Source organism: Periplaneta americana, chromosome 14, assembly GCF_040183065.1.
Source record: "Periplaneta americana isolate PAMFEO1 chromosome 14, P.americana_PAMFEO1_priV1, whole genome shotgun sequence".
Classification (NCBI taxonomy): Eukaryota; Metazoa; Arthropoda; class Insecta; order Blattodea; family Blattidae; genus Periplaneta; species Periplaneta americana.
Window position 1 is genome coordinate 106515717 of NC_091130.1, and position 14077 is coordinate 106529793.

Genomic DNA, 14077 nt, shown 5'->3' on the forward strand with positions numbered 1-14077 from the left:
GGCCTAGTTGCCTCATAAGTGGTGCCTTCTTGGTATCACTTGTGAGATTCAGATCTGTCTTCGGACAGTTGAATACACAAACAAAGCAACAAGTATCTTCATGCAACAGACTACTTTGAGGATTAAATAAAAGTTTCAAACATACGATACCTCATCCATATTTGCATCTCCAGAGCCAGTCAGAAGATAACACAAGGTTTCGGCAATGTTTTGCCGGAGTAGAGTTAAAGCCAGATCAGGACAGTTAGCACACATCACAGATAACATCCGCAGAACAGTGATGAAAGTCCCCGTACTAATTACAGGGGGAGACACTACCAACTGCAATAAAAGAAACCAATAATAAACATTTCTGATTTTACTCAAGTATTTCTAGCTACTTTCTCATACACTAATAATCCTTCCTCTATCTATGTCTTACTTTAACATGATCTTATATGTTTCTGCCATTATATTAGATGTGTACACAGAAAGTAGGGTTTCTGCTTACAAGATGTTGTGGCATTGAATGCAGAGTTGAATAGAAAACATTGTGTGTTAAGTAGTACATCTGCCAGTTGTTTGGAACATTCTCATTATCTTCCAGTTCATCTGATGACTTTCTTAATTTACTTTAAAAGCAACAAGAAACTGGTATTCATAAAATAAGTTGTAGTGTAACTTTATTTTAATGAATTAAAGCAACGATTACTTTTGTATGTACACGAGAAAAACATTAAAAAAATTAATCTGTAGATTAAGTAAATCACAGTCTTTCACATTATATAACTGATGTACACACACAATCTGAATGCCATCTGACTGACGTTTCAGTTGCATTCAATAAAAATACTCTACAAGTTTCTGTTCAATAGAACTAGAACTGTGACACAAATATTTCACAAAATATTTTTCAAATAATGAAGAATCTGAGCACAAATATGATTATGATTTTAGGATAATATTAGCTGTAGGTTCACATATTTATTATTACTCGTCCGCCTCCAACTTTTCAGATATCTTTTCAACAATTTCTAACTAGCCTGCTGCCACGGCATTGAAAAGAAGAATGTTTATATACAACATCAAGTAAAGCCTCACGTTCCACTTAAATTGCTTGCATACTAAAATGTTGGTGTAAACAACTGGCAAAAAAATTATGAAATAAAAAAAGTATTCTGGTAAATTTATCAGACTGCAGACAAGTGTTACCTCCTTCATGTGATAACATGTGAACAATACCACGTAACCACCCTTCTTTCTGTATGTACACACCTAGTGTAACAGTTAACATGCATATGTTTCTTCCCAGCCAAAATATGAATTACAAATGAACAGATAAGCCTAATAAAATCGTTAGAAACGTATTTTTGGAAAGTGTGAGAATAACGATGAGGAAAAGAAACAAGTTAAAAGAAATGTAAATAAATTTTAAAAAATATGTATGTAATGAAAGTAGACCTACCTATGTATGTATAAACATTTTATATATTGATAAGTGAATGACAGCTGTATGACTAGGAATCAATGCTGTTATTCAGCATTTTAACTACAGCAAAACCAAATAAATAAATAAATAAAAAAAAGTTTCTTCCATGAATATACAATCAACTACAGAGTAAAAAAAAAAAAAAATCAGAGAAATAATATACATTTTTCATATTAATTTTCGCATTAACCAATATTACTGCTGAACTTTTATAATCACTTACAAACTTATGTATGCAAGATTCAATTAACGTAATATAAGTGTAATAATATGACAGAACAACAATCTTTCAAAGTGGTAGATAAGATGAAGAATTGGTTTTCCGGGAGAGAAAAAAAAAAAAAAAGAACCCCACACACACAAGTACGCATCTACCCACCCCCTCCCACTCCCAACCCCCTCTCTCTATCCCTCCAAGTTAACAGTTATCTCAAAAGTAAAATAAGATGTTAAAATACTTAAACATAATAAACATTAAACGTACATTTTCAAACATTCTCTTGTTATTCCATTTGGACTTAAGATTCATTTAGTTGCTTATAATATTACAAAAAAAATGAAGCTTTTCTATAACACGTAGTCTATTTCCTAATTCGTAATAGACCACACTTAAAAAAGTTCCATGCTTTCAAAGGAAACCTTTACTATTAATAGCTGCTTAATTACGTAACTATTTTCCAATGCTTTCCAGAAATTTCCACAACTGTAACGCATACATACATTCATTCTCCAATTTCATCCATCTGTACACAGCTTTGATAAAAGGATCAGTTTTTACCAAATATTTGACAAAATTAGTTAAAAATGAAGTTCCATTGTAATCATTTTGCACACAGCAAAATGCAGGTTCGCATTCTATCATGCTAAATTCAATTTCGGACTTGCACTGGAGTGAAGAATCAATTAAAAACGAAAGAAAATGTAATGTTATCAGCACTTTTTTTTTTAATGGCAGGGCCCTTAAATTGCCGTAATTCACCCTGACTCTATGAGTGTGGCTCATAGATGTCACTAGTGCCAAGAAGCATTGACGACTTAGTTTGTTAGAGTCTATCCTGAGTGCGCCACAGATGATAAGATCTACATTACACTCGTAATAAATTACGATGATAGAGAAATGTTGGGATGTCACAGGGGAATCAGAGTATCTGGAAAAAGTCCCTGTGTTGCCTTGACGAAGGGGCTTGCTCAATACAAGTTATAAATTAAGGGTGGATCAACTGGAATTTGAACCTGGGCCCCCTGGCTTACAAGCCAAGTGCTCTAGCACTGAGCCAAGTCATTTTAGCACTAGTTGGTTTATGTTTCTCCAACTTTTTGTTTTTAGGAGTTTTGATTTTTCTTTTGGTATGTTCAGATCTCAACCATTTTTCTATTCCTCTCCCATCCAGTGGCCATATTTTTCCAATCGTACAATTGATTATTTTTCTTGGCTCAGGTTTTAAGAATGGCAGTTATTGGGTTCACCACATTCAACAAATATTATGCATTCTATTTTAAGTGGAGATCATTAATTCTTTTCTCATTCAGTTCACACTACAATTCAAATTTTCTTCATTGTAAAATTAGGCCAATTTTAAGTATACATACCCATATTTTGTAAAAATCTTAATGACTATCTCTATATTTCCTACATCTGATATCTGCAACAGGATTATTTCCGAGATATTTCACGATTTCTGTAACATGTTGTTTTTACTGCTAGCATGTGCTTTGAGACAAATTTAAATTATGGTTTACTTAACGACGCTCGAAACTGTAGAAGTTATATCAGCGTCACCGGTGTGCCAGAATTTTGTCCCGCAGGAGTTCTTTTACATGCTAGTAAATCTACTGACATAAGCCTGTCGCATTTATACACACTTAAATGCCATCGACCTGGGCTGAGATCAAACCCGTAACCTCGAGCATAGAAGGCCAGTGCTATACCAACTACGCTACCAAGGCCGACCCTTTGAGAGATCTTGGGACATAACACATACAAAATTATGTCAAGCTTCTTAATTTCTTGAAGAATACTTCCCGTAAGCATGCGCAATATTACTATTTGGAACTTATAGTCAGTGGCCCATTCTTTTTGCTGTAAAGTGTACATACGTCAATGAGGTTCGAGAAATAAAAGAAAAATCCATTACAGAGTCCCCAGATATTTTAGAATGGAATGGAACAATATTTAAGCTCCACCACTGTCATATCACCTTCAAGTTAAAAACGTCACTATTTAAAAAGTAAAAAAATTCACACACCAGTTGCTGCAGATTGGTGAGAAGTTCTGGACTTGCAATTTCTTGGAGTTTGCTAGGATCATTCTGGAAACTATCCACAAGTCGACTAAAAGCAAGACACACACTCTCCACACTCTTTTTATCCTGCTGTGTAAGCCTATTCGCCAGAAGCGACAGTGAATCTGCCACAAAGTGAAATTCATCTGCATGAAGATTCTGGCAACAATTAGAAGTAATTGCTAATGCTGCACGCTGAGCATTTATACTGAAGAAATCCAGGTACATAAGGCAGGCTGCTACACCACGCTGTAACACAACATACATATGGACATCAATTCTTTATAAAAACAGAGTAAAATAAGTTTTTTCTTTCTTTTTTTGTTGCCCATCATAAAGAGCTGCATTATTTTCAAACAATGCAAACATGATTCTCGTATAACAAGTAAACAACAGAAGCAGTAGATCTATACAAAACAGAAATTTTACACGAAAAAGTTCATTACATCTCATCCGTATCAAAGGCAGCATTTCTTCCAAGAACCTAGACCAGGCGTTGCCAACTCGTTGCACTATGGTGCATGGCTTATTCACCTGCCACTCCATTCCTGTGTGGCAAGCTAAGAATACAAGAAGGATCCATCATGGAGCTAAGTATAATGTGTAATATGTAAGGTTAAAACCAAATAATAATAATAATAATAATAATAATAATAATAATAATAATAATAATAATAATAAAGCAACAGTGCTTCTTAATTTGAATAAACTTAAAATTATTCTTAAGAGACAATATTTATTGCTTCACTCTGTACATTTGGAATGATTTTTGTGCTCATTTGTTCTGAATAAATATTTCAATATTTCGTGTGATGATCTATGCACTACTGAGTCGAAGAACTGAGTTTAGGTTTTCATCCAAAAATGCGCCACTTTCATCAGGGAAATAGTGTCTTACTGAAAATAAGTACAACCAAATACAAACAATATTCTCGCAACTCCGCAGTCTGGGAAATCTTCCTCTGCGAAAGTATGAATAAAAGTGCAGTAGACTAAGTCCATTTTAGAACTAATCCCCTAATTTAGTATCATTCTGCAAATCAATCACTTCTAACTATAGTTAATTTTGATCATCATGACAATCCACAGAAAATAGTGTTTCCAATTTAGACACATTTTGAAACTGTACTTCAAATTTTTCCTTTAACTATCTCAATAATGTGATGAAGATTAAATTCCCTTGCTACATTTACAGCCTTGTGACATATTGTCAATTTGGGTTACATTACACCACTGAAATTAAAGAAATAACCTTGTCCATAGCCTATAGCGCAACTACTCTGCACTGAATGTAGAATTGAGCTATCACAGCAGTGCACCAGCACATAAAAACATGAGTTGGTGACGTTTGAACTAAGGCTGCTTTGTTCCCTCCCCTTTAGCACGGTAGTGCATGTTCGGACACCCTGCTTACTCAATACATGTTGTAGCAGATGCTGACGATCACTGGCCTAGAGCATACACTGTTCTTAAGATTGCTGTTACTGCTATCATTACCACTGCTACTGTTATCACACTACCGAAATCAGTAGTACTTAAGACCTACCACTGGACAGAATATAGAAGTGTGGGATTATTTTTTATTTATATAATATATATGTATGTGTGTGTGTGTACTACACACTGTGTCCCGCTTAGAGGGATCAAGAAATAAATGCTCACCCTTTAAAATCAGGTGAAGATATTGTTTTGATTTACATCTGACAAGATGCAGAAACTGTCCAAGTTTATGCACCAATGGTTTAAAAATAGTTGCATGTTCATGTGCATGCGCACTAATGTTTATTACGAAAACGAGTCTGGCACCATTCAGTTGACATCTCGTCATTGGATCATTCTCCTTCATCGAGGCAACAATCAAAGGAAATGTGTATCTGAATATGTGCAGAACTTTTGTTGTTGATCAACTCCCCCAGGATCATTTTCGGGACTTTATAACGAATGTTGTGTACCAACATGGTACAGTTGACACTTTGAAAAAAAAAAAAAAAAAAAACTGAGACAATGCATTATAAATGCAGCTGCACTAATCACTCCACAAATGTTATGAAACACTTGGCAGAAGGTTGAGTACCTTTTGGATATCTTCAGGGTAGCTCGATGTGCACACATCGAGTTACAATGACCATTCTCCGAAACTCGGAGAGTTTTTACATCAAGTTGTACAAAAAGTTATGTTATAAAACCATTATTTATACTTTAAATTAGCACTTATTTCTCGATCCCTCTAAGCGGGACATGGTGTGTGTGTGTGTGTATACGTGGATCATATGCGAAGACTAAGAAGAAGGCAGAAAACATGAAAGACTGGGAGAATGCTGGGTTTGCAGTGAAAGACCTGCCCTTGGGCAGAATGAATATGTGATACCTCGTATCTACAAAAATGGTTATTTATTTAGTTTAACTACATTATTATTTAGATTAACTACATAATTCTTACGTTCACAAGACTGAACTAATATGTCCTCGAGAAGAAGATCTTGCAAAGCAGTAACATACATAAAAAAAAATTAATGTAATGAGAAAAATTAATTTTTGAAACAATTCTTTGATTCACCTGCAAATTTACAGATATGAGATCACTTCTTAGTCATCGATATATGTATATTCTGAATTCTGTAACATAAGTCAAATATATTTTCAGCCAAGACCCAAATTTTTTTTTCTAATGTGGTGAGTATAGAATATTGTAGCTTTTCACATTTCAAGTAGAATATCTGTAAAAGAAAATTTGAACAGTTGTTCAAGTTCAGCTTCCAATGTAAACAGTGTGAGTAGCAACCTCACCTATAGGATTCTACTCGCCTTTCTGAGTAATACTGCAACTCATAAAATAATTCTGTGGGTCCAAGGCAAAAGATATGTCAATTTTAGGCGAAAATGAGAATTGTGGTGCATCCTGATCTTTATTGTGCAAAAGATATGCATATTTCTATTATTTTTCTCTCTAATGCGTTGTTATGAAACATATTATGATTTTATACAGTTGTTAAAACTTTAAATTCTTGCTCCTAAAAACTACAAAAAATTACTTCGAGATAGAATTGGAATTACTGTTTCTTGTTCTAAATCTTATGGATCTCATTTTTTTGGTGCTCCGCCATTTTGTTTTCACATTACACTGAGCGCTCATGTGGTCACTGTCAACTAACAGCATTAAGCTAAAATTTCCCCAAAAATGAGAATTTTATCTCAATTTGTTGCGAAGTTATTGATGAACAAACAGTGCATACATTTTTTTGAGCTACTCTGTATTAAAAAATGCAGGATTCGACTATTTCTAATTAATTGTTGCTAGACAATGTATAATAATTTAGGAAAAGAGGAACTTCAAGACACACTAGACGAAAATTAAAAATATTCTTGTATATATAAAATATGCAGAGAAAGCAAATGCCTGTAGAATTAATCCATTATTGTTCATCCTCCTTTCCAAATGAAAATACGTGCATTTAAAATAAATTAGCAAACTTACTGCCTGTAGGATAGATTTGCTATGCCTACGTGACAACATCTCAAGGGCTGTCAAGCTTTGTTCAGCCACGTCCATACATTGTATCACTTGCAACTTCTCAAGGAACACCGGCACAGCATCCACAACCACAGCTGATGACCGAGGTAGTGCCTCCATCATGTATGTCAATGCTCGACATGCATGATTCATCTGAAAACACGAAACAAATATCATAATTAATCTAGTATTAAAACCAAATTATTCAACTGCATGTTCTTATAATTCATAACACTGGACTCTAAACTTGTTTTTAACAGAAGGAAATGAAAATGTCTTGTATATACTACTAATTGCATCAATTTACAACACTGAATTACCAAGATACAGGGGTTGATTTTTTAGTAGTGGCAACTATACTGCAGTGATGCTGTGCAAAGGAGCCAAGCAATATCGTTTATGCCACAGGTTGCTTACATCCCTCCCCTTCCTCAGAGCTAATGAACTCGCCCTCCCCCTCCATATCCGTTCACAGTGACAACAATCAGACAAACAGTTGCAGATGCGAGCAAGTGGTCGCAGAATACAGTTGCAATGTTATCTAAGGAGGAACAGAGAAGCTGGTTAAAAATGCAATGTGCTAGAGGTCGCACGGCATGACAGTGTCATCAAGTACTGCAAGAGACTTGCGGTGCAGCTGCGTTACCTTACTGAATGGTAGCAAGGTGGGTTTGAGCTTCAGACAAGGATGTGATCTGGTCACCCACAAATAAGTGACGAACAGGTACAGACTGTATCCGCATTAGTGGAGATGGATCAGAACTAAATGATTCATGAGTTAGCACAAGATACAGAATTGGAGCCTTCGACTGTATTGTCAGACCATTGGATCTATGCCCCTTCAGCGCTGTCGTCGTTCTTGGAAAAGTTAAAGCCTCTACTCACCCCATTCCACCCGTTTCTCTCCCACTACGTCAAACAGCAGGCCACAAACCTTGCCGAATAGGGATGTTGCCAAACTTCCGTCAAACAGTGTCATGTCTCTTGAATATTCCTTATAATACTATAAGGTTAATTATTACTTATTCATAATTTAATTTAAGTAGGTCTAATGACGCTGATTGACTTATGCAAAATGCTATTACTTGCTTAATAATATTTCTTTCACCACTCCGTGCCACAGTATTCATGTTGAGTTGACAACACTGGACTGCAAGTGCAAATAAACTGTCCCGCAAGAAGGCTCAAAATTGTGAGTAGTGGGGGGAGAGAAAGACGAGACGGATAGAAAAGAGAGAAATAGGAATACAGGGAGAGAAATGAATTGCCGAGACTGAAAAGGAATTAAGGTTCAGTTCGCATATCTTACGGGGGGCAAAGATCCGATGGTCGGACTATACTTCACATCCTGAAGGACCGCCTGCAAATGCGGAAAATTGCCTCAAAATGGGTTCTGCATGATTTAACGGACTTGCAGAAATGACCGATATGACGCTTCTCGTACTCTCTTGCAGCGCCATGAGCAGGAAGGAGAGGTATTCTTATGGTGTAACATTACAATTGATGAGACCTGGGCCAGATCTTATGAACCTCAGCTTAAACGCCTATTGGACAAGTGGCGTCATCATGGGTCACCACGAAAAACAACAGTTCGGCAGACCCCCACCAATGTGAAGGCTATGCTGATTCTTGCCTATGACTAGGATGGTGTGATCTTAAAGCATACTATTTCCCCAAGGCAGAACGTTAATGTGGGGTACTACTGTTTTCTTTTTTGCAAAACAATGTGCAAGCAGATCTGAGAAGAAAATGGCGACACTTTATGGGTAACCCACCCATCGTTCTGCATGACAATGCAAGGGCACATACACAGGAGTTGTGTCTGAGTTGTTCAATTGCTGGGGCTGGAAAGTGCTGTATCACCTGCCATATTCTTCAGATTTAAGTCCCTAAGATGAAGGACCCACTTTGTGGGATTCACTTCCGAACAACTTGACATTTTACAGGCACCCGACCGCTCTATTCACACCATCAACAGATTAGGCAGTGCCAATGGGATCCAACGGCCTCTGCATCACTGGGAACATGTACGCAACGCTGGTGACTACATCTAAGGCTTGTGAAACTTTAGAACCATGTAAGTATGCTATGTATCAAGAAAAAAATAGTTGGCACAACTAAAAAAATAAACCTATGTATAAAGTAAAAATAAAACAAATGAATAAACACAATAAAAGTACGTAAAAAATCAGAACACTACAAAATGTAATAATTTCTCTAATTTTAAAAAATTTAAACTCAACTGTTCACGAGTTCTTTAGTGATGTAAAACGACTTCAAAAAAGCATTGTCAAGAATTAGTTCCTTTTGTCTGTTCCGTTCTTTTGCTCTGGAGACCATGCACCAACATTAAACATTCAAATGTATAGAATCTTCCTGGATAATTATGTATTCAGTATAAATCTCTACTTATATTGGGAACCTAATCTATATCCATTGGATTTATAGTTAGAAATGCGACAAATAATTCTTAATTGCATTATATGTGCAGTAAGTTGTACTCTAATACTGGATATTCTTATTTAGAAGAATATAAAAGTTACTGTATATAGTGAAAGTCCATTATAACGTCATGTTTTGACATCATTAAATTGACAATAATAAATATTTTTTTTCAACAAGTAAATTCCAAGACCAATTATTAAGATATATTAAGTACTGTGATCAGTTACTTCATTATTTTCACCAATAATCAGCTACACGATTAAATTTTAATTTCAAATAATGCAATCGTCTGGAATGCAATGTCTTCCATTTTGTTCCACTCACATGTGCTCCATTGTGGAAGGGGAACTGTGCTTTTAAAAGTTCATGATTCGGAACAGTATGGAATTTAAAACTCTAATGGATGATTTATATCATCTGTTGTAGATAAATTAACTATACATCGTAATGGAATTTATATTATTATAACATTAGTAACCTATATATTGTGGGTCCCTATCACCATGGCATGGCACATACTCAGAGTGTGAATAGAGGAGATGGCCTCCAGATATGGAGGGTAGCTGCAAATATATTGAATAAGCAGTCGCGGACAGCTGATAAAGGTTGGGGATTCAGCTTGTTACGAAACCTCAAAATAAACCTATTAGAGAAAACACATGAATTTTACTTGAAGCAAGTAAACAGATAGGTTTGGAAGTAAATCCCGAAAAAACAAAGTATATGATTATGTCTCGTTACCAGAATATTGTACAAAATGGAAACATAAAAATTGAAAATTTTCCTTTAAAGAGGTGGAAAAATTCAAGTATCTTGGAGCAACAGTAACAATTATAAATGACACTCGGGAGAAAATTAAACGCATAAATATGGGAAATGCCCGTTATTATTTAGTTGAGAAGCTTTTATCATCCAGTCTGCTCTCAAAAAAGCTGAAAGTTAGAATTTATGAAACAATTATATTACCAGTTCTTCTGTATGATTGTGAAACTTGGACTCTCACTTTGAGGGAGGAACAGAGGTTAAGGGTATTTGAGAATAATGTGCTTAGGAAAATATTTGGGGCTAAGAGGGATGAAGTTACAGGAGAATGAAGAAAGTTACATAATGCAGAACTGCATGCATTTTATTCTTCACCTGACATAATTAGGAACATTAAATCCAGATGTTTGAGATGAGCAGGGCATGTAGCACGTATGGGTGAATCCAGAAATATATATAGTGTGTTAGTTGGAAGCCCGGAGGGAATAAGACCTTTAGGGAGGCCGAGACGTAGATGGGAGGATAATATTAAAATGGATTTGAGGGAGGTGGGATATGATAGTAGAGACTGAATCTTGCTCAGGATAGGGATTGATGGTGGGCATATGTGAGGGTGGCAATGAACCTTCAGATTCCTTAAAAGCCATAAGTATATAACACTAGTAACAGGTATGCTATCTGGTGCCACAGAGTCACTAGCATGCTATTAAAACACCCGCAAACCCTCAAAAGCCCAACTTTGAGTGGTTGGTTATTGGATGCATAGTTAGACGCCTGAGACCTGTGCTGAAAAAAGTATGTAGGGCTGGACTTAATGCAGCTCTGTCTGAATACTTGAATAAGAGACTGCAAACCATTTCCCCAACCCCAAGGTGTTACAAGTTTCTATGCTGAAGGGGTGCATGACACAGATGTGCCTGAATTGAGCCTCTGGGAAACAGTGCGAAATCACAGAGTAATTAACCTTATATCGCTGCAGCCTGTTATTCCCCTGTACTCATGGAATCAAAAAACAGAGACTCAAAGTAACCAAGCAGTACAAGGAGTCATTCCAGCAGACTTGACAGCACAATCTTTAACTGACCTCTCTGTAAAAAAGTTAGCTTCAGCAGATGTTGCTACGAGGCTGGAGACCACTCAGAAGTGCAAAGGAGAAGAAAATTAGGGAAAGCAGACCTCAGGCTCAACAGCAGCAGTTGTTGGAGATATGGGGGACCAAAAGATTCCACTCAGATTCCAGCACTCTGACACGAAGAAAACAGCAACCAAAGAGACAGAGGAGTTTCTATGTGGGATGTGGAACTAGACTTTTTCTTTAGAGATGCTGTAGTTAGTATCAAGATGACAGTTGTTTATCAATACCATCCTGATTCAAAACTAAATCAGGAACAAGTACACCTGGTTCAATCAAAATTAACTTATGCAGTGGATGCTTCTCCTTCAGAAGGAACACCATTGTAATTTGTTAATTCTAAATCTGTGCAGCAGCAGTAGTAGTTCAGTTTGTGGTGGAACATGCGATTCATGCACTCTTTCTTCTTCCTTTCCACTAGTCATTGTCGCTTACACTTGTAGCCTGACATGCAGTCAGTAATAATGTCATTACCACTTCTTACTTCATGAGGAAGAGGATGAGAATGATGATGAAAAATGAAGACAGCAACTCCAACACATGCCAAATTACTTTAAAGCAATGGACACAACTCACTTTATTGCTCCACTAATGCATAATTAGAAGGCATTTCTGCATACTGAAAGGTATGTTTTACTCTTTGCCAGACATAAAAAATTAAACAAATAAAAATGTATTTTTCCAGTGTGCTTAGAATGCCACTTGTGGGCATAATTTTAACAATGTATACTAGCCTAGCTAACACAATCTCCTTCTGCTCTCTCTCTGTGCGTTTTTCACGCGTGTGCGTGTTTGTGCACATGTACACAGGAATCTGAGGGCTGTGATTTTCATATCAAATACACATATTACCATCACACACATCCAAACAAAAGCACAAAAGAAAAAAAACACACAGTTTTTATTAAATAATTTTTTTAGTTTAATTTAAGGCAAAACACTCTTAATGTGAAAGTCATTCATTTATGCGTTCATATTGTCAATTGACCAGAATAATCCTCACCATATCGAAGTTATGCTCCATTCCCAATAATGTGATGAGAGCAGGAACTACTTGTTTAACTGGAAAACCAGCCAATGTGTCCTCGTTTCCCATAACTAGCATTTGACACATCTCTATTACAGCCTGGAGTTGTTGTCCCTCATCCCCTGTAGCTTGTAGACCCTGTAAGAGCTGTTGTGCTTTCGATGCTAGAGAAACACAAGTAGTTCACTTTAGAAAACATATATACATAAACAAACATGTGGTCCTATGGCAAAATGTGATATCATTTCTTGCAATATTTCAGGAGCGAGCATTTAAAGCTTGAATGACCTATAAAATCATAGAAATCATGTTTCATAGCGATAGGTTAGAGAGACAAATAATAGAGATATGTAAGTTATCCGGTGCCACAATAAAGATACTATCAGAATGTACAATGTATCGCAAAATCTCATTTTCGCCAAAAACTGACATATCACATTTTGCCTTAGAACTAAAGATATATATAATACTATATTACAATTCTCTAAAGTTCTCGTTGATATGTACATCTATTATCAGGCAGTACATCTCACTTGATATGTATCAATTGTTTGTATGTATTTGAAGTTTGACTAGTTTAATATGTAGCTAGTCGGAAATGTATACACTGGAGGGGGAAAGGAACTGGCCACCCTACCCCATTATCTCCTGGCCTCGTAAGTGGTGCCTTGTTGGTATCAATTATGACATTCAGACCTGTCTTCGGTCAGTTGACTAAACAACAACTACATTACAGCCCTGTATATTTAACCACATTGAAGAAAGAGATTAAATGAGCACTTACATGAACTCGCACCCATGCTGCGATGTAACAAAGTTTGCATTCTTGGTCCCAATGCTCCAAATAGATGGGGAGGTAAACCTCTGGCCTCTAATAAAGCTTGAAGACGTCCTACTTCACTGTCATCACTTTCACTATCTGCAGCAGAGGTAGTTACTCCTGATGGACCACCACTTCCACCAGATGCTGAACCTGCTGTGAGATGGAATGGTCAAATTATTATTATTATTATTATTATTATTATTATTATTATTATTATTATTATTATATACACACAACTAAATAATAAAATAATAGGTCTACGGAGTTGGAATCAAGCAATTTTGGGGAGAGTCAAGAATTAATATAAAAATTAAATGACATGCTGAATAAAATGTGCGAGAATAATGAAAAATACTGTAAATTGCAAATATCAATTTCACAATATCAATGATCACAAAGTGAAAATACCAAATGGAAAAATCTGTTGGAAAACAGTAGTATAATCCCTGAAATTCCTCGTAAATCTACTGTTGCTATATTCAGGCTACTCACTGGTCATGATTGTTTAAGTAAACATGTCCACAGAATCGGTATACTGACTTCAGCAAATTGTCTGTTATGCTGTTAGGGGCAGGAAATGGATATGGATCATCTGGCAAGCTGCACAGCCCTTCAAATAGCCCAAGA

General features: G+C 36.1%; 1 protein-coding gene across 3 annotated transcripts in view; it reads right to left on the reverse strand.

The window, feature by feature from the left end:
- ctrip (E3 ubiquitin-protein ligase ctrip) overlaps positions 1-14077 on the reverse strand; it is a 146537-nt gene that overhangs the window by 73298 nt on the left and 59162 nt on the right. For all 3 annotated transcript variants that reach the window (XM_069845838.1, XM_069845841.1, XM_069845842.1), the window contains 5 exons: positions 13412-13603; positions 12604-12791; positions 7226-7414; positions 3715-3999; positions 151-321 (listed from right to left, as the gene is read on the reverse strand). In XM_069845838.1, the coding sequence (XP_069701939.1) occupies positions 151-321; positions 3715-3999; positions 7226-7414; positions 12604-12791; positions 13412-13603 (1025 nt within the window). The remainder of the gene's footprint in view (positions 1-150; positions 322-3714; positions 4000-7225; positions 7415-12603; positions 12792-13411; positions 13604-14077) is intronic.